At 36.7% G+C, this 25,786-nt stretch overlaps 2 protein-coding genes across 2 annotated transcripts; one reads left to right on the forward strand and one right to left on the reverse strand.

Annotated features, from left to right (window-relative positions):
* The first annotated feature begins 434 nt into the window (after positions 1-434).
* Positions 435-19,411, forward strand: GLMN (glomulin, FKBP associated protein). The gene is made up of 18 exons (XM_071436300.1): positions 435-730; positions 1,192-1,317; positions 2,700-2,819; positions 3,829-3,937; positions 5,123-5,369; positions 5,840-5,939; positions 6,932-7,119; positions 7,587-7,640; positions 8,436-8,466; positions 8,854-8,943; positions 9,454-9,495; positions 9,585-9,658; positions 9,968-10,052; positions 10,790-10,896; positions 12,018-12,081; positions 14,169-14,292; positions 15,678-15,760; positions 15,889-19,411. Exons 1-18 carry the CDS (start codon positions 665-667, stop codon positions 15,994-15,996), a joined length of 1,818 nt encoding a protein of 605 aa, XP_071292401.1. The 5' UTR covers positions 435-664; the 3' UTR covers positions 15,997-19,411.
* On the reverse strand, positions 17,030-25,111 carry CUNH1orf146 (chromosome unknown C1orf146 homolog). The gene is made up of 5 exons (XM_071436301.1): positions 24,303-25,111; positions 21,996-22,089; positions 20,739-20,922; positions 17,602-17,680; positions 17,030-17,149 (listed from the first exon to the last, which is right to left on the reverse strand). Exons 1-5 carry the CDS (start codon positions 24,369-24,371, stop codon positions 17,030-17,032), a joined length of 546 nt encoding a protein of 181 aa, XP_071292402.1. The 5' UTR covers positions 24,372-25,111.
* Positions 25,112-25,786: the final 675 nt, after the last annotated feature.

The following is a 25,786-nucleotide window of genomic DNA, read 5'->3' on the forward strand; positions in this document are numbered from 1 at the left end:
TTGATTGTATTTGTAATTCATGGTCCTGGCTACGTAAAACTTGGTATGTACTTGACATTACTGAAGTGTATAACTTTGTTGATTTTAGCAAGAAGGTTTTAAATTTTAATACCTAGAGGTAAAAATCCACTGAACTAGTCCAACCTAGACACTAGAAAAAAAATAAATGAAACTGCATGTGTAATCTTGACTGGACTGTGGCTATAAACTGGCATGGTGTTTGGATCAGTGCTTTCACATATATCGGGTTAGTGTGTTCCAGTCAGGGCTGAGCAGAAGCTCCTCTGGTCAGAATAGTCACAGAAAATGTAGTGTGTCATGGGTGTGCACACTTGCTCTGTGTGAGCTGCAGTTTTCCATGTACGTGTCACTGAAACCTTCACACTTCTTAAGATGACCCAGATAGTACTTGAAAAATTGTTTCCCTGTACAGAGAATAAAGGTTGTTTCCTGTCTGTAATTCTGTCTCCTGCAAATATGAGGAGTAGAATAATATACTTTGTAAAAATGAATTTTCCCTTATTCTAATTATGTAGTCTTAATATTTGTCTAGATTGTTCTTATTCCTCCATTAACTTTTTTTTTTTGATAATGTGATTATTTTTCAGCCTGTTTTAAGTTCGTGTGATATAATACTGCCCTCTTTAATTTAAAATAAATTTTCATGCCAGAAGAACACAGTCAAACTGTAATGGCAGTTGATGAACTTCAAGCCATAATACAAAGATGTGTAAGTAGTTTTCTTTCCTTAGGAGTAACAAGTGTCAGTAGTGTGATTTCTTTTCATATATTAGAATTAAAGCAAAAATGACCTCAAAAGACAAGTCAGTTGTTAGAACTCTTCATGAGGCAGCTGAGTTCAGCCTCCATGTTTCATTGACTTCTCTGTGGTGCTTATCCCAAGATGCTTGGTTATTTCTGCTTCTTGGAGATGGAATTGTTCTTGTACCTAGGAACAAAAGCTGGTAGTTGTAGAAAACACATCTTCCAAAGAGAATGCTGTAGTCTAGACTTAGTGGTATTGAAATACTGCCTTGTCTTCTGGAGTAACTTGGTAGCTTTTTTAATATGTGGAAAATGTATAAAAGTTACAATGATAGTACATTTAATTTTGAAATGAAAGCATGGATTTTCTTACTTCTTAATTGACTTTGATAAGTATGGAGTTAAACATTCATATTTTCTTTCTAGCAAATTCTGGAAGAAGCTGATTTCAAAGGAGAAGATTTTAATCTGTTTCAGGTAGCAGGTCAGAAGTGTTTGGAGGATGGATATGCAGCTCAGTTATTAGAAGTAATTCAAAATGAGAAAAACAAGGTGAGTTTAAGTTTGCACTACATATTAGTGTTTATTAACATCATTAAATATAAAACTGCTTATTAAGAGGGAAAAGCTACTTTCTCTGTGGAGCAAGGCTGTACATATGAATAGCTAATGAGTTGCTCTGTGTTAAGTGCATATAATTCTGTATTCAGGTAGCTCACAGAAACCCAAGTCATGGTAATCTTAACAAAGCCATTAATAACTCTTCTGTGAGTGAAGCAGAGAGAAAATGAAGCAGGAGAGCATAATGAGGAGAAACAGACAGTGTCCCACTTCCACAGGACAGGGATTTCAGGCGGTGTACTGGGTCCAGCTGGCATGCAGTTGGCTTTCTTCATGGCAGCCTGCATAGTGCTGTGTTTTAGATTGGTGACCAAAAAGGTGCTGATAATACACCAGTGTTTCAGCTACTGCTGATCAGTGCTTGTGCAGCATCAAGACCTTCTCCCTTTCTCCCTCTGCCCCCAGTAAGCAGGGAGTTTGGGAGGAGGCCCAGCTGGACAGCTGCCCCAAAGCAGTGAGATACTCCATACCACACAACACTGTGCTCAGCAGTAAAGGCATGTGGCTGGGGACCCATTCCAAAGCAGCTGTTGTTTGGAGGCTGGCTGGGCATTGCTCTCCTCGTGGGAGTCGATCTGCAGCATTCCTCATCAGTCTCTGCTGTCTTTTCTCTTTCACTTATTACATTGGCCTTATCTCATCTTCAGAGTTCCTCTGTTTTGCTCTTTTGACTCTCGCCCTGATCCCTCTGAGGGACAAGAGCAAGCAAGGAGCTGAGGGGTGCTTAGTTGCTGTTGGGGGTCAGCCTACCAGAAATGGATATACTAATATTGGCCAATTATAGGAGCCAACTAGGCTGATGCTAATTTGAAATACTAATGTCTGTGGGCATTAGAGATGCTGAAACAATATACCAAATTGAACAGAGATAAATAGGAAGTTCAGAAAGTGAAAGGTAGAATATTTTAGCAATGTTACATGGGGTTCACAATCTGGTTTTGAATTTTGTGAGTTTGGAGTAACAACTGAAAGTCTCAATCCCCTCATGAATAATTTGTCCAAGTGTTCTTTCAGCACAACTCCTCTGCTCAGTCCTGTTTTAAATGTATTGTCATGGACATTTAGAAGTATATATTGACATGCCAATAATTAGAAGAAAACGATACAAAGTACGCCGCTGTGTTTGTAGGTATGGGCAGAGAATACAATGTGTGTCAAATAATGGTAACAGTTGCTAAAGATTCAATGACAGTGGCAGTAATAGTTAGAACCAGGACATTGATCTGTTGTTGCTTTTGGTTTTTATGTATACAATCTTTCTGGGTTTAAAAGACATCTAGTTTTGGTTTATTCTCTGAATATCTGGTTTTTAGGTTATCATCAAGAATATGGGTTGGAATCTCATTTCTCCTCTTGTTAGATGTATTTTTATGTATAAACAAGAAGATGATAAGCGAGAACACTGCCTGAGGATACTAGATCAGTTGGCACAGGTATGGTTTTGAAATACATGGTTATGAGACAACAATGTTAGGGAAGTTCTGCACAAAAAGGGGTGCTTGATCACTAATCCATGAAACTAGTACATCAAAGGCTGGTTACACAAACATGTTTATACAATTTGATTCTGACAATATTTGCATAATGAATCTACTTCACTACTTGGGTAAGCTGCTCTTAGTTTAACATTCCCTCACCTCAGTTTGAAGGTACAGAGAATTCTGAATTCATGGTGCATGTTCAGTGGGTAAGACTCTTTGTTTGGAAGTGGCAGGCTCAGCATCAGAGGTGTGGTTTTCACATGAAAATGAGCTAAGTTGATCTGAAGGACACAATCTTACCTGAGTTAGCTAGCTTGAGTAAAACTTACAGTATGTTGCTAAATGTATTTTCTAGTATCTAATTCAAGGTTTCTCCCTTCATGTTCTCTCTTTAGTTGTTTCAAAACCATTCTGCAGGACCTTGCCATTTTCCACTTATCTCTGTCTGAATAGTATTTATTGTTCTCTATTCTATGATTCACTTGGAAAAGTCTTTTCCTTAAATCATTCACCCTTCCTCAATAGGAGAAACATTACCTGATGATTCTGATGGAGTATTTTAACCTGTAAAAGACTCATTTTCTTTCATTTATGCACTCCAAAAGCAACTTGCAAACTTTATAGCTTGAGTTAAATTCACACTCAAATTCTACTTCTCTCTCTGCTCGAAAGGATTACTTTGCAAAGGTACTGTGAGGTTTTTACAGCCCATTAAAATCAGGTTTAGTGTCAGTTTTTACTATTATATGTTTTCAGCTCATATGAAAGTGTTCAACAGGTATGCTCTACAGTAGATGTTAATTGTAGGCATGTACTTACTGTTTCATATTTGTTTTCTTAAATCTTATCCTGGATGTTCAGATCTTCTCTCTTGACATTCAGGAACTTCTGTATTGCACGTGATTTATTTTTTTATTATGACCATTGTTATTTAAAAATATGCATTGTTCCTCTCTTCCAGCTCTGCAATCCAAAGGAACTTTTTTTGGGTTTACTTGAGCAGATTGAGCAGACCTCTGGAGAGCAAGTGTGTCAAACTGTCATGTTATTGCTTCAGCCTTTGCAGACAGGTGGGATTCTGTCTATCATGTGATTTCTGAATTAAATTATTTTCTCATTTATTTATCAATTTAGTTTAGCCTTTGCTGGAATGACTTCAGAATAAATCCATCCTGTCAAGCTTTACAGTCTATTATATTCTGCAAAACAACACAAGGCCTAAATTTCATACTTATATTGGCCTGTTAGAAAAACATTTTAGATGGAACTAATAGCATCGGTTGAAAAAGCAATATTCAGCTATTTTTCATCATTTACAAGAATGTGGTCCTATGGCAGTTATATTTAGAGGTGTAAAGCACTCCTACTTTTGTTGGAGAAATAGGGAATCAAAGGGATTTGCGAAATTCTTCATTATTTGACTTTTAAAACATACAATTCCATTTTTTAAAGTATAAAACTGTAATTTTGATTGAAGCATGTTGAAATACCTTATTGGTGAGGGGGGATTGTTATTCTGGCTTACATATGAAAATTTAAAATGTTGGGTTTGGCCACTCTCTAAGTAGGTAACAAGCAGTAGTTTCTGTTTTCTTAGATGAGATGAAATGAAGTGTTGTGTATCAAGTTGAAGTCTGATTGTAGCAATCTCCAGGACATGTTATTGTATTATGTTAGAATTTAACAAGAGAAATGTGTGATTTTTTGGATAGCCAATCTGCAATTAGTCTGCACTGAGTCCAGTTAAATGGAGAGCCTCTGGTGCTGCTTCCTCAGCCTGGGAGAGTGTCTTGTTATTTTTGCCATGGAGTAAAAACCAGAGTCAGTTCTCAGCAGAAAAACTGGGCTGTTGTCTCTGGTTTTGCCAAGCACAAAAGGAGTCAAGTAATAAATGCATTTTCCAGGTCAGATATGTATCACTTCACTTGGCCCAGTTCTAGAAAACATTTTTTTAGTCCTCATCCTGGTGCTGTGGAGAAAGAAAGAACATTGAAATGTGTGGCAGATTTAATATCTGTTATTTGCAAATACATGGCCATGTTAACTACAGTATATTGAACTAGGTGATGATGTTTAGTCTTGCTGGATTTGCTCATGTCATTTCAGGTGTCAGTCCCTCCCCTTCTCTGAAAACAAAATGTTTTTTTTCCTAGTCACGTTGTTTTTCTTCACGTTTTCCTCTACTGAGTAAGTAATAACTTAATGTCTCAAAATGTTCTCTCTTCTTTTCCCCTTTTTTGTTTTCTTTTCCCCAGTGCTTTTGAAACTTCAGAACAAGAAGGCCTACTCAGTGGGTTTGTCATTGGCCATGATTATGAATCAGCTCACTCCCTTACCTGTACCTTATACAAAACAACAAATACAAGAAGATAAGCTTGGTCTCTGTCAATGTTGTAATGCAGTGGTGGACTTTGCTAAACCTTTTGTGAATGAAGTTGTTAAAAATATGGAAAAGTCATCAGAATACAATGACATGGAGCTGAAAGAAGAATTAATAAAATTGTGAGCATTTTATGTCTGTACTATATATTCCTATAACTTAACAAAATGAATAGTAGACATTTATTATATAGGTAGCAAATAAATAATCTTTTAGTGTTTTACAATGCTGCCAACATATATCTAACTCATGTGGTATTTTGATAAAGAACCCCTAAATAGATCTTATATATTCATTCTTTCTGTTTAGTAGAGGGAAATGGTAAAGAACTATTAGTTGCTGCATTGTGAAGCTGAGTTGGTATTCCTCTGTTCCTCAAATTTCCAACAGTGAGAACAATCACAATCTGGAGGTGAAATCTAAGTAAAGCTTCTACAGGAGATGTTGGGTTTTTATTTTTTGATTCTCCTTGGAATACCTTGAATAGCAGCAGCTGATATGAATATAGGCATTATTCTTGGTCATCAATGACACTATCACAGTCTGTATTTATGACTGTACTGGTGATTTATTCCACTCCTTTCTTTTCCAGCTGTATGCAAAGCCTGAAATACCCATTATTGGCAGCTCAGCTTGAACACCTCGAGGGCATTGAGGAACATCCTTTTCGGCATTTTGCAACTGAAATTACGGTGAGCGCAGTGGAAATTGATTACAGTGTGTGCAGAAGCAGTGGTCCAGCTCACCGCTGCCTGCCATTTGTTCTAGTGCTCATTTTGATTTCTGTATTGGTTAGGGGGGTGACTTAATGGGCTGTGGAAGGTATATCCTGCCTTTCCTGTTGGGCACCGTCTGAAACCATGTTTTTAATGCTAATTATGAATTAGCTTTTCTTCTCTTTCTCAGTAAACTTCTGTTTATGACTGTAGGTAGTGAGACCTGAAGCTAAGGGCAGGAAGTCATGCTTAGACTGTATGACATGGTGCATAATCCTAATTTTCCAAAGTGTGCCATCCTGGATGTTAGGTCTGGACAACTCCAGAATAGTGAGCTGACCTTGATCTCCCCATTTCTCTGTAATATGTTCAAGAGGAGTTACACTATGTCCTCAGCCACATGGAGGGTGTGAGGGGGTAACCCCTGTAGTATTTCTGATGTACAAATGTCAGGGGTTCCTTGTGTTGTGCATCATGGGAAAGAAAGGCCATACAAAGCAAATCTAACTTTAAATCAGGCTTGCCTTTAGCAGCTGAATGTTGTGTTCCATATTGATTAGTGAGAAAAAACCAAAATACTGAGTATTCTGTGATCTGAAAACCACAGAGATTTTGTAACAGAATGTTTTCATGAATCTGTTGTTACTTGTAGCACTGGGGATAAGGAAGCTGAACTAGGAGTTTGCAGGTGGTCTTCATTCTCTCTTTTGCTAACTTCTGTGTGCTTGACTTTGCTATCTTAGTAACGTTTTTCTAACACTAGTTCTTTTTCCTCCAGGATTTTTTGTGTGTGTTTGTATGCATATATCATAAATACCACATATTTATATATTACAAACGTAACATTTATATTAATTTACATCCATGCTGTAGAAGAGAATGTATGTAAATACAGTTAGAGCTTTAAAACTTAATTGGCATACAGTTACTTTAAAGGCAACTATAGGAAATGTGTTTTTATTTTTTAGGACATTTTGTGGAATGTAGGAGAATTGATACCATTAGTGTTTGTACATCGTAAAGGCAAAAGTCCACACTGGGAGAATCAGGAGTTTGCAGACATAGAGCGAAAGAATTCTGCTGATTCTTTGGCATGTCTGTCATACCTGATGTTTGTTCAGCATTTTGGTGTCGAATGCTTTCCAGTGGTTTTTAGGTAAGAAAAACCTAAAATTCTTTCTTGCTTATCGCAAGTCTGTACTTTGAAGATTTTTTCTGAGCAGAAGAGAACTTTATTTGTGAATAGTTATGGATGAAAACTGTATTTCAATAGTATTAATTTTATGTCAACATTTAAGCATATGTTACATAAAGAACATACTCCTGCAGATTAGTCTGGTGTAGTTTAATTTTAGATGAGCTGTCCTTTAAAAGAAACTACTATGATTAGTCACGTGCTGAAAATTAATGTGTATTAATTGTTCATTTACATATCTATAGCCAGTTTTCCCAAAAGAGTTCTTAACAGTGATTTGACTTACAGTTTTTTGTCTGTTTAAAAATCAATAATTTTAGAAAGAGATTTTAATTTTTTAAAAGAGTACTAATCCTGTCAAATATATTAATTATGTGCAAATGTATATGGCTCATGCAGTTTAATGTAGCTGGATTCTTCTCTTCTAGTCCTTCATACCTTCTGCTGTGCAATATGACACATATTGAAGTGCTGCTGAAAAGGTAGGGTTTGCAGGTCTAGATAGTGAATGTGATCTTTTACAGTAACTCATAAAAACAAATTTGAAATATTGATAAGTTCAGAGGGGATTTATGAACTTCAGTATTAAAATGGCAAGTTTCACTATAATATGGCTTCCCTTACTAAGAAGCAGAAGTTGTCTAAACATTTATGTATTGTTTTCATCTTGTATTGTGATAACATTTTTAAAAACTTTATTCTGAAAATGTAAAATTAGTAGTTTAAACACATGTGGAATAATTAGAGTGTGTACTTACTTGCCCTTCTAAAACAATTATTACTAAAGGCAACTATTATAAAAATATGTATTTGAATGTATTCTGACATTATATGCAAAATAATTAAAGGTCAGGCTTTCTAAAGGCAACCAAACTTTACTATATATTGTGATTATTTCACCCTCCATAAGCAGCAGTGTTACCAAATAGCTTCTAGCACTGCTGTGGAAGGCAAGTTTCCCATTCTGACTGCTTATAATTTAATTTTCTTTGGTAATCAGTGTCTCAATACCTGTGGGAGATGACACTGCTTTTGAGCAGGTATAAATACCGAGGGGAAAAAAGTCATTTTTGACTGTGAAGAGATGAGTCTAATGTTCAATTTCTTATCACAAGTTTATTCTAAAAATCTTTGGGAAGAGTAACAAAGATTCTATATCTAAAAAATGGAATGAAAATTGTTGTGGGACAAGTTCTTGTTAACCTCTGTTCTACTATTTCTTCTGAAATATCAACTGTCTTTTTAATTCACAACTTCAATCTGATTTTTTTCTCTAGAACAGAAGAATCTGTATTATCTAAAGGACTTGTAAGTTGCTTTTTGAAATTAAATTTATGATGTTAGAATGTTTTATTTTTTCAGTTTAAGGAATGGTAAAACTTGGTAAATGGTAAAAATGGTAAAAAAAGGAATGGTTTGTCCTTCTAGGAGAGGTATAAGTGATAGTTCAGATAATAGTTCCAGAAAGATTTTGAGGCTTAAGTATTTTTCAGTCATACAAATGCCTGTATTTATTGAACTTCACAGTCCTGCATAAATGTCTAACTTAGAGCTATCACTTATAATTGCAGCTGCTTATCTGAATGAGTGTTTCTGAGTGAAGGCTGTTTTAGCCATGAAATGTTAAGCTGATAGATTAATGTCCTGTATATGTGCATACTGTTGACATCTTTCTTTTCTTTTCTGCCCCTGCAGGATCTGTTTGAGAGCTGTTTATTGAGAATGGAAGATAACAGCCTTCTCCATCACTATTTAGAACTCAGAGGCTTTATTAATGTACCTCAGGTAATAAGAAGCAGTGTGCATACCTAGCTGTCCTCTGGCTGTTTGAGAAGAGGGCATCCTACCGGACCTTTACACACCTGTGCTCTTGAATTGAAAGCTTCAGTGTCTGGCTATACAGAATTGTCTTTGCTACCTGCTGCAGCATGAAGTTCCAGTGACAATTGAAGCACACCCAGTGTAGGTGCAGGTCACTGAAGGTGCAGGTGGGCACAGATTTAGGTGAAAGGCGGTGCTTGCTCGTTTTTGTCTCCTTGCCAGCCTTGGCTACATTCTTGCCTGGAACCAGCAGCACAAGAATAGTGTTCTTGCAGATGAGTCCTGGGATTCTGACCACTGAAGCAAGCATGCATTTCTCTGATGAGCATCTTCTAGTCCCTGGACATTCCCAAGTGTTCTGTGGGTTTTTTGTTTGGTTTGTTTTTTTAAAGTCTTGAGTAGATTTTAGTCAGTGTGATGTAACGTAATAATCTGTATGTAATTATAAGCTGTATTTCCTTTCTTTGACTGCAGGATTTGGTGAAAATTATGACCCTTTGTCCCATGGAACATATGGTATGTTAAATGGCCTACAGAATCAGTTGGATTCTGACTGCTGAGTTAATTTTTTTAGAATTCATCTGAAATGTCTCTGTTTTCTTTAGAGAAAGAAGAGTTTAAATATTTTGCAGTTGTTCATAGACAAGTTTGATACAGAAGGAAAATACACATTATTCAGGTAAGCATCCAAGTTACTGCAGTTTGTGTAATATCAGCCCTGGTGCAGCTTAATTGCATCGATACATTGATCTCTGACAATTTCCATCTGATAAGCCACATTAATTTTACGATGTTAATGTTTTGATAAATCATGAATTTCAATTGCCTCATATAAAATTAGCTGTCTTATGTAAGCCAGTGTTTAAAGGTTACATAGCCATACTGTTCTTCTGTGGTAAAACTCCCACTTAGCTCAAAACTGAGATAACATTCACCAACTCTATGGGCAGCTTTAAAGAGACCCTGTCTTTGTTTTGTTTGTTTGAAGGTGTTTACTGAAGACAAGCAACCATGCTGGTGTGGAAGGATACATTATTAAAAATATAAAGGATCAGATTCACTTAGCATTAACGGTGAGGCTGTTACCATTGAGAAAATGTCTACAGCTTAAACTTCTAGTGGTACATTAAAAAAATGCACTTTGAAAAGACACATAAGATTAGAAAATTTTATTAAAAACATTACTTTGGCTTTTTCTGTGTATGCATATTTAGATTATAATTTTACAGTTGTATTTTTAATTGCAGTATCTTATTGTATTTTTCTAAGAAGTTACTATCTTTTCTGTGCTTGAAAATATATCTCTCCTAAAGTGAAACTGCTCAGTATATTGTTTTATCCCCACAGTTGCTCATTTTTAAAATATAATTCAAATATTACAGTTCAGATAGAATTATTAATTTTTTCTTTGCTTTTATGATGACAGTCAGCATTTTATTATGAGTGCTTTGCAAATGATAAATCCATCAGGAAGAGCTGGGCTAGATCAAAGCCATTTTAATCTCATATTTTATAATAATTATACCAGAAAGTTGGGAAAATTAATTAAAACTATATGATTAACTTTCTACTATGCAGTTTCAGAATTCTCTTACTACATTTCTTCCATTTCTTTCCTGGCTGACAAAAAAAATTAAAATTATGAAGAGGCTGTTTTGTGTACTTCACTCACAGGTCAATATTAGAAAACATTTCTTACAGGGTTTGATTTTTTTTTTTTAACATTTCTGTTTTATGCAAGTTATTGTTACAGTATTTAAGAGCTAAATTTTGTACTCAGCGGAACTTTTTGTATTTTTTTTTTCATAAGGAGTATGACAACATTTGGTTTACAGGACATCACCTCATCTCCCTTCTAGATTTAGCACTTTCCCTTCCAGAAGGTGCTGAGACTGATCTTCTGCAAAACTCAGACAGGTGAGTTGGAATCACACTTACAAGCTTTTCTTCTTTCTTCATTATTAAAAAAGACTTTAAACTACCTTACTACAGTAATGTATGCTGTCATGTAATTAATGAGGTGACAACATCAATGTATTTTAAGGTTTTGCAGCTAGAAATGGAAATGGTCACTTATTTTAACCAGCTCTGTGTAGAAGAATGTCACAATGCCATTACATTAATTTTTAACAGTATAAAAGGATGTCCTCCTCCATTCCCCTGGGATGAAAGGCTTCAGATGTGAAATGACATAACCAGTGGGTAAAGCATTATTTCCTCAGGAATGTATGGTTTGTCAGCTCTCTGCAGAAGCAGCTGAAGGAATAAAAGCAATGGGGTGTGGTATCTGATATCATACAGGGGAATAATAATTGGATGCAACCTACAGTGCAAGGCATCTTTGAGGCAGTTTCACAAATTGATACTGGGAATCTAGAATCTCATGAGTAAGATTACAGATCCACCTGAACAGTAAATAATTGCATTAAAAAAAACCCAAACAACTGAAATGTGTCTGAAAAATCTTGTGTATATAGGATAGGTCTTCCTATATGATAAGTAATATGATGCTGCTTGTGCTTGTAAATCAGTGGGGAGATAATGTCCAGATGGACACATGCCTGCTTGAAGAGCCCAGAAGTATGATGGTTAACTGTGCTTGTTATCTGGAAAAAAACAATTCATAATCTGCTCAAAAGTATGGTAAAACAAAAGCAAAAAAAATTATTTTAAAAAGCACCCTCAAAAGTAAAAATTCAGTCCAGTAATAAAGAAAACTGTCACACTAGTTTCCAATCAACTTTGGCTCACCAGTGATACATATTCTAAATCCTGTGCTAAGGCTCTGTCTCTTGAGAGGATTCTTTCCCTCCCAATCACCAGCCCTCTGCAATCTGATGGCAGGTTCAGTTTTACTTGCCAAGTGTGAACTGTAGTATGGACATCACTGCCCACGGTGCTCTAGGTGGAGCTGTGCTGCTCAAAACATGGGGGGTTGCTTTTTGTATAGATGGGTTCTCCATAGCAGCATATCTGCCTAATGGACAATGAAGAATTACCATCCTGGTAAGAGATGTCTGTCTGTCTGTAATTCACAGGATTCTGGCATCACTGAATCTGCTGAGGTACTTAGTCATTAAGGACTGTGAAAGTGACAATCAAGTACGTACTATTTGATTTGAACATGATGGATTAGCTGAGAGGTGGATTCACATGAACACTGTTAGCCTTGATTCAAAAAACGTGGGTTTTGCATTTTTCTTTGCAATGGTTAGTTCCCCAGAAGTGATGCTTTTATTAAGACATTAGGAAATATGTGATATGGTCCTTTGTTTGATGAAATTGTTTGCATAGATACTGTTCCTATAAACCAACTAATCCTTTTACTCTGCCTGTTGAACTGATCTATATCCATAACAATAGAGTATGTCACCACAAAATCACATACCCAGCAAGTATTCTCACATGAAAAAATTGTTATTTTTGCTTATTTATTTGCTGGTATCCCTCAAACCACCCGCTGGATATCTTTATAGCAATAATAACACAATAATATCATCTACTGTTTTCTAAAATACAGAAAAAAAATCTGATCTACTTTTAGTCTAATTTGAAAATTTATCTAGCAATAAATTTTGTAAGTACCCAATAATGTTACTAATCTAATTAGAATAACAGTGAAATAACTAGTACTGATTGCTGAAACTGTAATGAAAATGAAAAGCAAAAATAGCTTTCAGTGGGTGCATTTCTAATTTACTATTTATTTAGTTATTTTACTAAATTTACTATTTATTTAGTTATTTTACTATTTATTTACTAGTTAATATTGGTAAACTCTATCTGTTTGTCATATTTAAGGGGTGATTACTATTTAAGTACTCATAGTGGTCTCCTCAGTTACATGTAAATACATAGCTTTGTAAGAAAAGTAAGAATTCCTCTTTTATTATTAATAAAAACCTACACATAGTAGCACTCAGCTGTTCTAACAGTGCTGTCTAGTACCTGGCAAAAAGAATGTCCATACAGTTTGAGGAAAAAATAGCATCACATCTTCTGAAGATTTTCCCTTAAATTTAGCCTCTGTCAGTTCTTCTTGACTTCTGCCCTGTCTCTCTTCATACAGTGCAAGTGAGGCAGAAAGAAAATGCCTCCTTCCACGTCAGTTCAGATATTTTGATTGCTTGTAGCAAGCATTTTCATTAATCAAGTTTAAAAATAACTATTTTTCTAGAAAGTTCCTTTTTTAAACCACATTCTGGTGGAAGTAATTACTGTTCTTATTTGAACTGTTAACTGTGTCATCTAGTATTAAAAATTGGTGAATTTTCCGCTGTCCTTAGTGGATTCACTGTATTTAAAATTGAAAATTCTTATTTTTATTGTCCTTATTCTGCCCTTTGAGGATACTGCCTGAAGAAAGGAGTTGTATAAATGGCTCCTATGTACAAAGCAGCCTTTGTGTCTTTGGATTTGTTTCCTTCTACAGCAGTTTGTAGCAAACCCAAGCTTATTTTCCTCTCTGTAACCCTGAACAGCCTTGGTTTTGAGCATCTTCCCCTTGCACCTCCTGCTTCCTGAATGCCATTATTGTAACTCCTTTCTGCCCATGTCACACTGGGGAGAATTTTGTTGTCACTGTGGCTGCCTTGCTGAAGGATGGGAGAGTAGCATATCCAGTAACATTCCTACAGTACTTTTAAAATGCAATATAGACAATTGGGAAGCATGCTACTATCACAACTTTCATTTGACATCACAATACAGTGTTAATTCAGGAATGTGAATTTAAATATTTGTTCTGTTTTACTGCTGAATTATCTGAGAGGAGCCTACAACTGCCATTTCCTTGCTGTAGAGATTCTAGCCTGAGGAAGGGCCTAAAACCTCCCCTCCAACACATGCAGATTCTTTCAGCTTTGCTTACAGGAACAAGCTGAAAATGTGCATTTCCATTGCTGTAGTTACCAGCCTACACACTTGGTCCTCCCTACCTCTGCACCTTTTTTTTTTGACTGCTTCATCAGCCAATCAACAAATAATGTAGGGGAGAGGAAGAGGAGCTAAAATACCCATCACAATGCTGTTCATGCTTCAATGCATGAGTCTGAATTATTTTTTTCTCTTTTCCTCCCAGCACAGAAGTCTATGTTATAAAGACTAGTCAAAAAACTTGTGCTCAAAAGCTTAATACTGCAATGCTTCATTGAAACTGCTGTGTAACCTTCTCTGTTCTGTTTGACTAGACTGGTGTATGGACCACACTTGGCAAGATAGAGCAGAATTTCTTAAAACCACTGCGTGTAGGACTCAATATGTCAAAAGCACATTATGAAGCAGAAATTAAAAATAAGAAAGAAAACAGAAAAGGTCAGTTTTTGTTGGTTTTTTGTTCTTAGTGTTGTTCATATCTAGAAACTTTGGTAATCCTTTGGAAATGAGGAACTGGTGAATGCTGCATAGATCAAATTTTTTTTAACTGTTGCCACTATTCCAAATTTCAAATAATAATTCAGTAGTTGCTGAATTAAAAATTTTCATAGTTGGTCAGCAAAATCTGAACTTACCTGTCATCACATATGTAAATCTTATGGAGACTTGATAGAACTGTCACATGAAGACCTTCAGAACTTGTTCTGCATTTATACTTTTGATTTTAATGTTACGAAGGAGAAACTAAGTTTCTCTGAATACATAACCCTTAGGTTTCAAACCAGGTGTGGGAGGGTTAACAAGAGAAAAAATAAGTCACAGTTGCTTTCTAAAGCCTGAAGCATTACATTCATTTTTTAAAATACATTTTTTTAATCTGACACACAGAATCAGATTCTGCTCTGGGTTAAGCAGGCACATTGCATGGGGCACAAGAGCTGTAGCTGCTTTAGGCAATCTTTTTGTATGTCACATCCTCTGTTCCTTGTGGTCTCCAGTATAATTAAGATAGTCCAAGGAATTTGTGTCTGCTACTAAAAATGTCAATACAGCTTTTTGCCTGTAGTCTTATCCTCTTCCATTGCAAACTATGTACTTATGAGGCAAAGAAGGGGACTTTTTTCCTCAAGGCAACCTGTGGATATCTCGCTAAAGGGAATCCTTCAAAATTAATCAGGAAGCTTTTTCTTAAGTCCCTCTTACAGTTCTCTAGCCTTTGACAAAATATAAAGAAATTTGAGTTTGGGAGAGAACATCTAAATTGTAACAGTAAATGGATTAGGTTTCTTCCCTTGTGTTTAATCTTTGTAAGCATTGCACTGAATTTCAAATATGTGGTCTGAATGTAAGAGGTTTTTCCCTTATTTTTCAGACCTGTCCTTGTAGTTTAGCCTGCTGCAAGTAATCTGTCTGAAACAGAGAAGCCTGCAGCCTTTTCTTAATAAAATAAGTATTTAATGTCTGGATTCATTAAGTCAAGCTAAAGAACTCCTACTATCTCCCTGGATGTGGAAATACTAAAAATGTATCAAAACCAGGCCAGATAACATTTTATTTTTCCTTTTGAAGAGCACGTGAGCTCTATAAAATTAGTTCCAGTTGCAGATCTTGCCTGTTCAGTAATGTAGGAATGTGTGTTATACAAAGTGTAAAGATATCACCCAACTCCAACTGTCTTCCTTTTAAGGTTCAGCACCCTCTGCCATGTGTTTTGTCAATCCCTAGATTTCTGTTCTTAACAACTGCTGTCATGAAATGTCGATATTTTAAATATTCCTATAATTCTAAGGGTCATGTTGGTTTCTTCATGTTTTCTTCTACAGAGGCACACAGTTCTAACACAGTTTGCTCTGTAACTGTTAGTGGGGAAAAGATGCCTGCCATGACTACTGGAATGCAGCTTCAAGTGAGTTTGCACTTCCCTTCAGTCACTCAGAAGTACTGACGTTTTTTTCAATGTGGAGACAAAAGTAAATATAAAATGGGTAAAAAAACCCCTAATAAAAATAACACTCATCTTTCTTGTCATTTCAGGTTTTACACTCAGCTCTCTTCACATTTGACTTAATAGAAAGTGTTCTAGCTCGGGTAGAAGAACTTATTGAAGTGAAAACAAAAGCTGCAATGGATGAGAATAGTTAAGGCAGCTGAAGTGTTTGGATTAACATACTCCTGACAGGATCTTTGGACTATGAGACTTCACTTGCAGGGGAGGCTACGGCCCTGTAAAGAAGAGCAGTTTAGAGCGGCCTCCAGAAGAATTGCAAATGCTGCTCTTCAGAAGTCTCATTGCTGTTTTTTATTTTCTTTTGCTCTTGTTGCATGTGATTTGCAGATACGGTCTGTTTACTCCTCTTCAGAATTTGATGCTTTTTCTTAAGTTTAGAAACCAAAAAAAACCCCAACAGGTGTGTTCCTCTCTGTGGCAAGGAGGTATGGTTAGGCATTTATTTTTTTAATTTTCAGAATTTGTTGGGTAATAGTTGTTGGCTGGTGTTGTGAATTACAAAGATTTTTATCAAGTGATTGAAGAACCACTAATTCAAAAGCCCTGTTTAAGCAAAAAATATTTTTATTAGCACATTTTCATGTTGACAAACAAGCTTCTCTATTTGCAATCAGGACTGTAAGGTACAGATAGCTAACACTATAGAATATACTATGTATAGATAGTACAAACACTGTGGCAAAGGAAACCAGGTTTAAAGAAAAACAACCTTGGGCCAAATAAGATGTAAGAACTTCGTAACATAACAGATAACACTTATGTTTAAAAAACAGTGTAAGGTTGCATACATATAGCTGTTGTTTTTAGGGATACCTGTATTTTGGAATTGCTTTAATCATCCTTATCTCTAATTGTACAGCTTTCTTTTAAATACAGTAAATTTTTTTGGGAATTATTAATAAACAGATGAGCCTCTAAGGTCAGAACCAAGTTAAAAATAAGGATGACTTTCCTATTGTGCAGCTAAACCATTTTTTTTCCCTCTCTAGAAAGCACATTTGGTATCAAGTATGCTATTTTTCATTGTATAGCTATTTAATATGAATTTTCATGCCAAATGCATATGTTGTATGTAGTATTTTGAAATGAAGCTATATTTTTAAGAACATTCTCTATTTTGTTTAAAATGTAGCCACTCTATTTATGAATAAAAAACCAAATATTAAGTTAATTACGGTGCGATTGGTACTCCTGAAGCATCTTCCAAACTGGACTTTTTTCTATTATTTGGGCTTTTGTCATTTGTATTTTGCAACGAGTATCATCTGCTTGTGGCTTGGAAGTTACCTTAGAGAAAAGAAAAATGAGTAGAACAAAGTGACTTTAGGTAATAGAATATTCAAGATTTTATTTTTCCAATAGTAGAAATGCAAAATTATTTAGCAGTGCAATTTGATTTTTGTGTTCTCAAGTAGGTATTCAGGAATGCTGTACACAGAGGTGATAGTATTTCAACGGGAGTTAACAGTAAGTGAAGACATCTTAACAGTGGTAAATAGGAGCCAAAGAAGCTCTTAGATATCTGATTTCTTTTCTTAGATGCTATTAAGAGCTATTAAGTTACCTTTAACAGTATTGACTCAGCTAATCCATCAGAGCACCAGTTCTACTTTAGTGTATTAATGGATTGTGGTCAGTATAACCTAAAAAGTTCCATTAAGGAAAACCAAGTATTTTATAGTTCTTGGCTTTTCCTGAGTAATACACTAATATTTTTAAGTGTATGCAACTGGACTTACCTTAGCCATAGTTAGCATTAATTTAACAGTTTCAGCAGGATTATGAACTGGTATTACACGTAAATTGCTGCCCAGGAATCTGCACATCAAAATAAATAAGGTTACTTTTAGAATATGTATTGAATTTGTTATGCCATAAAACTCAAACAGCATTCCCACATGAAGTAAACAGCTTTTTAGTGTGCAGTTTTACTTACAGGGAAGGCTGCTTTTATTTTGAAAGGCAAGTGCAGCATTCATGCTGTTTGTAAAGCCATCTGTCCCATTTCTGTACCACTTATTTAGGTGGGATTTGGAAGGGCTCATTTCTTTATCTAGGTCTCTTCAACAATCAATCAGCACTTCTTAAGCATGTGTACATTCAGAGATCTAAACCCTCTTCTGTGTTATTGCTGAAGGCACTGCTCACTGGCAGTAAAAATATTTGAGTTGCTTTTATGGCTGTGGAAGAGCACAGCAAAGTATCTAAAAACACTGCTAAAAATACTTCAGAATTTGAACTAAATCTTTGTAGTGTACTATAAATGAAACAACCTGTATTCCAGACACGATTAAGATAATGGGATAATTCCACTTACTTTCATGTAAGGACTTGTTCACTCAATACTTTAACCTAAAATTATTTCTTTCTATAAATAGTGTTATTAATATGCATTCATTCTTGAGAAGGGGATCTGAAGATTTAAAATAGTAGCATGAGTTGTTATTCAGTGAGATTATGGAGGAGAGACATCAAAGCTTAGGCAAGCACAGAGCCTCTCCCTAAGAATTGCACCTTAAGTGTGTTGTAACAATGAATTACATTTGCTGCTGTTTTCTGTTGTAGAGCTAAAACAGGAGAGGGACTTCACAGCAAAGAATGAGGAATTTTAAATAACCAAAAAGAATTTAAATAATGCAGATGAAGTGCCCAGCTGCTCAGTTGCACAGTCCCCTGTGACCTCCCCTTGTGCCCGCCACCTGTTCTTCCTGCAGTCTGGCTGATGACTTGGAGTCCTCCACATTAGGACCTCCTGCTGCTAAGGTATCTCAGCTGAACTTGTCTGCCCTTGCTTCTAATTAGCAAAAATAAATGTTACAGGCACTGTCCTTCTCTAAGCATAGGCACTGGGATCTCTGCTGGGTTTTGCAAAAATGTGATATACGAACAAGGGCTGGATTTACATTTGGAGATTAGGGAAATAAATTGGTGCAATTTTGCTCATACTAGAATTGGCTAAACAAAGCATGAATGAAGAAAGTGCAGCAAAGAAACAATTACATGTACTTACCTAGATCCATGAAAATCTATTTCTAGAAATAGTTTTGTTTCCAATGGCAGGAGGTCTAAATTTAGTGTTGTATGGACAGAATACTGGTCATTTGAACACGTCTTGCCTTTCCTCCAAAGTATTTAAACTTACCATACCAATGTGCTAAGGTTTTCTGTGGAATGCTCATTTAAGCTGGGATGGTAAACACTACTTATCTCCCACTTCCTCCTTACTATACACAACTCTACATAAAGTGTTCATGTTGTTAACAAGAATCCTGTAGTTTTCTTGTTAATAATAATAAAAAATAATCCTTCCCCAACAGCAGCAAAACCATAGATAAGCAGAAAGAAGCAGTAATAGAAGACAACCTGACAATACTAAGGGACTTTGTTTTTTAACAAATCCAACAGGTGGTTTGTAGTTTCAAAGAACATGGCACAAGTTTCAAGCCCCCCAGGAGAAGCTCAGTCAGTGATTTACAAACAGTAGCAGAACTTCAAGCTGCCAGGTAATAAAAAAAGCACATGCATTAAAAAAAAAAAAAAAAAAAAAAAGGTAATTGTCCTTTGTCAACATCAATTTGATATTGCTTGCAATGAAAAAACAAATTTAATTTTAATAAAATTACTGACTTCCCAAATGGAATACAGTTCCAAAACATCACATTTTAGTCATCAGCATGTGCACAAACCCCATCGTTCATAACCACAAAGTAGATGGAGAATTAGCATTGCCATCACCTCAATAACGTGGTCTTGCTGAATGGTGGCTGAACTTTTAAAACCTCTCATGAAAATTTACAACATTTTCACAAACGGGTAATAGATTTCTTACATTTCATCTCATACACTCTTTATTCATCAGCATTTGGCAGTATGCCCAGGATTTAATGGAACTGGTGCTAGTTGCTTAAGAAGGAAAAGATCAAAGACTTCATTAGAATAGTCACTTCTCTGAGGCCATGAGTGACAACCAACTGCAGTTAGAGCTACTGTACCTGCAAGAAAATAGTTCTGACTACAAGCATGGAGCACAATCTGGTCACTGTTGTCAGCTGGTATGTACTAAATATGCAAGTTTTCAGACTTCATTAGAAATCAGAGGTAAAGGTTTTAAACAAACCAATTTTAATATAGTTTTATACTTTTGGTGTAAAATAACGTTGGTTATTTAATTGTTCTAGCACAGTGTAACAGATGCTGTTCCAAATAAACATTTTAAAAGCTGGTAAAAAATCTGCACTTTACACTACAGCCTTTTCTCATGATGTAAACTTGCCTGCTCTGTTTTGAAAATGACCATGAAAATATGGTTATAGAGCTAAGAAAATTGTCTAATTTTCCAATTAGAAAAAAAAAAATTAAAATAGTATACTACATAGCCCTAAAATGATTGAAATGAATCTTATTTGCTATGTTTTGAGGAACATCCTCTTTTGTTACCTGTGATATGTCAGATTGATTCACTTGATATTCTTTTTATTTGCTATTAATAAACAAAGGCTTTAAATAATTTTTTACAGTGAATTAGTAAAATAAAATTTGTGTATTCCTGAAATAATTCACAAAGGGTAAGGTTGGAAAGGATTATAGCGTGTCAACTCCAACCTCATCCCAGAGCACACTGCACAGGATTGCATCCAGATAGTTCTGGAATATCTCCAGTGAAGGAGCCTCTACAACTGCTGTAGGCAATCTGTTGCAGTGCCCAGTCACCCTCACAGTGAAGAAGTTCTTCCTTGTCTTCAGGTGAAATTTCCTGTGCATCAGTTTCTGTCCATTGCCTCTTGTCCTATTTATTGCTAAAATAATATTTCCAAATACAAGACTGCTATTTCATGTCTTCTTAGCGAGATAAAGTTCAGTTTGATTGAAATCATACCTTCTCTGAATCCTGAACATGACACTCCATTCTTCTGGTCCATGAAGAGCAGCTGACAAAACCAAAAAGCTGTTCCGATGGATGTTTATGAATTTCTGAATTCTTTTGGAAAACTCTTCTTCCCCTGTCCTGAGCAAGTCTTGAGTGTCTGACAGAATAAATGCAATGCCTATTGAGGAAACTTCTGTAAGTGTACAGGTCATGGCAGTAACGGGATTAAGTTCTCACCACAAACTGGAAAGCACAATTCTTAAAGCAACCAGTAGTCTGAAACCCAGTGGAACAGAACATGAAGGAATTTCCACATCTCTGACAGGGAGATTTGGCCAGTGATTACTAGTAGTTTTAAGATAAAACTACAAATATCTCAGGTTATTTTTCTACCATAACATCTAAAAACCACCAGCTATTCCATCTACTCAAAGTAGGCACATCTGACTGCCTTTGAGAGCACTTGCTTCAGGAACAAGCAACTGCTATAATGGAATGAATTTGGGGCAAATGCAAGGGCTGACTGAAAAGCTCAGGAAGTCCTGTTTCTAAATGAAAGAAACAGCTGTAAAATCTTAAAAGTTAACTAAACAGTCTACCATGAAAAATGAACTTGCATCTGTCAACTTAAGCTGTTGTGAAAGGGAAAGTTAAGGCTGAAGTTTAGGAGGGTTAACACCTGAGCATACAAAAGTATGCTAGTCCTTAGAGCTCAGGCACATGGAAGTATCTCATCTACATGACTAGAACATCTTCTGTTCTAGAAAGGAAAACCAGCTGTTTCATGTTTACAGTTTCAGTGATTTCCTAATCAAATCCATTCAAATAATCCCTTTCTCGCCTCCTCTGCCACTACTAGCTGTGCAAAATCAACTTGGAAGTTGAAAGCCAGTGGCTCTTACATTTACACCCATGTATACTAAAGATCTTGATGGCAGCTTACATGCTTGTGGCATTTAGCATGTTTGCTCAGTTATAACACAAATTTACTGAACAGTTCAGCTGATGATCACCAAATCTCATGTAGCTGTTGTATAACATGTCCAAAAAAAAAAAAAAATTACAATGAAAGTGGTTAATCCCCAACATTATCTGTTTCATCCTCTGATTTACATACAATGATAGCCCAACTCCTTCCACTACTGCACAACATCCTAACAAGGTAGATTTTATTCAGTTTAGTGTAGCCCACAACTAAATGACTGCCCTGACTCTGTACTTCTTTGGATTTTATGATTTAAAAGCATGAACTTTAAAGTAGTGTACCAGAAAGTGGAAAAATCACAGATCCAGTTTCCACTGATTCTGAATATCGAACTCGGTGTTGTTGCCTCTGCAGAACTGTAGAAATTTCATGATCCTAAATAAATTTTAAAAGGTTATTTTGAAAAGTTTTCAATCAACAAGTTAGAAATATTCTTAAAGCATCAGCTGGACCACCCTTTGGCACTGTTGTTCAAAAAGTATTTCTTATTCCACTAAAAATTAAAAAAGTACTAAAATGTTAAACATTATCAGTTTTGAAGTATTTGATTGGAAGTTACAAACACTGAATAATAATTATATATGTGTATGTTCAGTTTGTCTTAGGAAACTCTTGCATTATGCATAAAGAAGTTTTTTTTTACAGTCTGTTTTGGTAAGATGTGCTAATAGAGGATTTGCAGAAGTGAGGATCATACAGTAGCGTGTTTCTGTGACTGGTTAATTAGGCTGCTTTATTTTCACAGATGTCAGCATCTCAGCTGGAAAATCGTTCAGAAATTTTGTATGGAACGTGATTTTCTTTAAAGTTTTTTGACAGAAAGCAATCCACACAGGAAAAGTAGAACATTGCACTGTGCAGCATAATCATCTACAGAATGGAATGTGTTTGGATGTATTTTTCAGGCTGCAAAAAGCATTTCTGAAGTATGTTCCACAGAAGCTGCACGAACACACATATATTAAAGGTTAAATCACTGAGACTTTTTAGCTAATATCATGTTCTTTAACCTCCCCATTCAACACACAGCCAGCCTGCTTACATAGGGAAGTGCCATGATTTAGTGGAAGAGTACAACAGAAAATCTGGATTGCAAGTGAACCTTGAAGGAGACATTAACCAGAAATGTCACGCTTTCAATTGTCTGGAAAGGGTACACTCAGTGGCAACTGCTTGTAAGGTTTAGCTACATTTTGCAAAAAAATCTCAGCTTCAGAGCCACTGCTGAATTATTTAATGTACAAATATAAATAACATCTATATGAAAATGATAGCTCATCACCAAAACTGATACAGAAAAGCTGTAGGTGCACAGTTTGTGGTAACTGGGGCTGTGGCCGAGTCTTATCCCTAATGGGTACAGCTGTGAGAAGGAGGTGAGCAGCACTGACAGCAACGAGGCAGGGAGTGCCCAGGGGCACTGACCAGCCACCAAAGGGAACAGAGGGCACACAGATGCAGGGCATCAACAGGAGGGGATAAAAGGCTGGGACAAAGAACAAGAAGGGCAGATGGCTGCAGCCTTCTGAAGTAATGTGATGTTACTCTGGATGGGCAGAGACCTGAAGCCTTCTGATGTGGTAAGGTGTTACTCTGTTTTAAAGCTTTCTGAAATGGTATGGTGATACTCTGTGTATTGTGGCTGCAACAAAAAGCCATCTTGGATTTGTATTCAGTTCCCTCCATTGCTTTGCTTATGAGGAGGCCTTACTAAGAGCAGTAGTTTTGAGTAGAGCTGGGGGTAGGAGTGAGTTATGCTGCTATAGCTGATGAAATCACTGCCATCCATTACCTCCCACCATATTATGGCACAAAACCACACAGTTTACAGGCTGTAAACTCCAAAATGAGCAGGCAAGTAAGTATAGGCTTTAAAGTGAGGTGATTCAGGAATTACTTCAACATGGTTCAGCCATTTACACAGCAGAGATGGGATGATGATAACCTCGTCAGCCAAGCTAGCATAAGACATCCTTGCTTGTGAATCAAAGCTCTCTTGCCTCTAAATTCTCTCCAGCTGGCATGAAATTGGCCTCAGCTGCAGAAGCTAATTACCAGCTCCTTGACATACCCTTTCACTTTACTTGGGAATGGAGTCAAGGCTTCTGATGTTAACAGATAAAAAATACATATTAATATCTGTAAGACTCAGTATTTTAAACTGAATTATGTACTTACAGGGTAAGGGTCTACCCCTATTTGATACTGCATAGGAAAAAATAAAATATTTAGGGAGAAATTCAGAAAAAATTCAGCAACATTTCTGATGGAATTATTTATAGAGCAAACTGAAAGCGGCATCAGTGCAGTGCAAAAATGATGAGTCAGGAAAATATCCTAAAGCTGTGTAACTCAGAATAGCAGGTGGCAAGAATACTAAACAGATATGGCACTAGCTAGGAGAAAATACAGTTGCACACAAAAATAACCAGTATTCTAATAGAAGCAGTTTCAGACTAATATCTGGCTTATCCTGAAAAAAATGTATTCATTGCCATTGATTAAAATATTTCTATATACATAATATAGGAAATTCTTTCAACCTTTCCTAGTGAGTCAGATGCTGGCCTTGACAAGGGCTGTCCTACCTGCAGAGCTGTGCTCATAATGACCGTCGTTATCCACCTTGTCTGCTCCTGCCCACAGCTTTCTGTCATTTTTTTTCAGTGGTTTAACCGCTCTGCAGTGAGGTGTCTCTTCTGAAAAGTTTGAGAAAAGAGAGACGACAAATATTTCCCGCCAGTTAACGAGGTGAGATGTGTGAAGCACAGGGACACATTAAAGAGCTGATTAAAAAGCAGCGGAGCGCCGGCAGCAGCGGGAGGAGGCCGGGAGGTTCCCCTCAGCCTTTGGGCCAGCTGCTCCCCATGCCAGCCTCAGCCTGGCCCTTCCCCACCCCGAACCTGTCCTGGGGCAGCGCCGGAGCCCCGCGGTGCCTGTGGGAGGGGGCAAAGCGAAGCGGGAGCCGGCAGCGGGACCCGCCCTCAGGCCTCGGCCTCAGCCCTCACGCCTCAGCCTCACGGCTCGGCCCTCAGGAGCTGCCCGCGGCTCCGGGGACTGCTCCTAATGGGCGGCCAGTTCTGTAGCTGTTTGTGGGTAAGAACAGGCCAAGTTATTTTCTATAGAAGTTATATAAACATAGAAGTTTCCAGGACAAAAATGCAAAAGCAAGAAACTGTTGTATTGCACTACATCAGGCACGATTTCTTACAAGAGACAGCGCCACTTTCAGTGAAAAAGAAATACTGAATGTGTTGAAGTTTCTTTTTTAATCATGTAAGAGGAAATAACACTTCCACATGGTCAGGAAGAGCTGGGGTGCTGAACCATTAGAAGCACTGGTACCCAGCTCTGCTCTTTAGCCAGGCACAAGTTTAGCTTCTCATACTGTCTTCTGAAACTGGTATTTTTACCAAAAATCAGATATTTTAGTAAAATCTTTTTCTTTTTAATCACTTTTAAAGCATTTTAAAATAGAAGAAATTAACCTCATTTATGTATTTTTAGAATGTAATTAAAAAGAAATACAAATATTGGATTTAGGCTTCTGATAGATACCTTTTTTCCCTTGTAGCCACTTACTGTGCATGAAGTTGGACACCCCCAAACTCAGAATATCACTTGAGAAGCACCAAAGTACAGTGATGGGTAAGTGTGGGACAATGAGAAAAACCCAAATCTTAACAGAAAATGCTTCCTATCAGTATTTTGCCTCCAGTTGTTACATGTTTACTCACGTAAATTATGCATGTTAATTACAGTTGGCAGATATTTATACCAGAAAGTATTTCTGCTTGTCACTTACGTTTGACAGTAGCTGGTTTTTGAAATAAAAATAGGGCTTGTTCTGAGACAGAAGGTTCTCAGCAGAATGGACCCTGGACCCTGCACTGCCTCCTGTGTGGGGGCTGCCCTGGCCTAATGCTTTGTCTGGGACATGCTGAGCCCCTGGGACTCTGCCCAAGGGACAATTCTGATAGAAGTTTGTTCTGCAAGACCATTTGAATATTTCACATCTCTTTTTTTTTTGAGCCTGAATGTCAGAACACTAATTAAGTAGAGCTCGGATTCA

The sequence above is a fragment of the Agelaius tricolor genome, unplaced genomic scaffold (genome assembly GCF_023055355.1).
Source record: "Agelaius tricolor isolate 1412-34295 unplaced genomic scaffold, bAgeTri1.0.p SCAF_11, whole genome shotgun sequence".
NCBI classification, from domain to species: Eukaryota; Metazoa; Chordata; class Aves; order Passeriformes; family Icteridae; genus Agelaius; species Agelaius tricolor.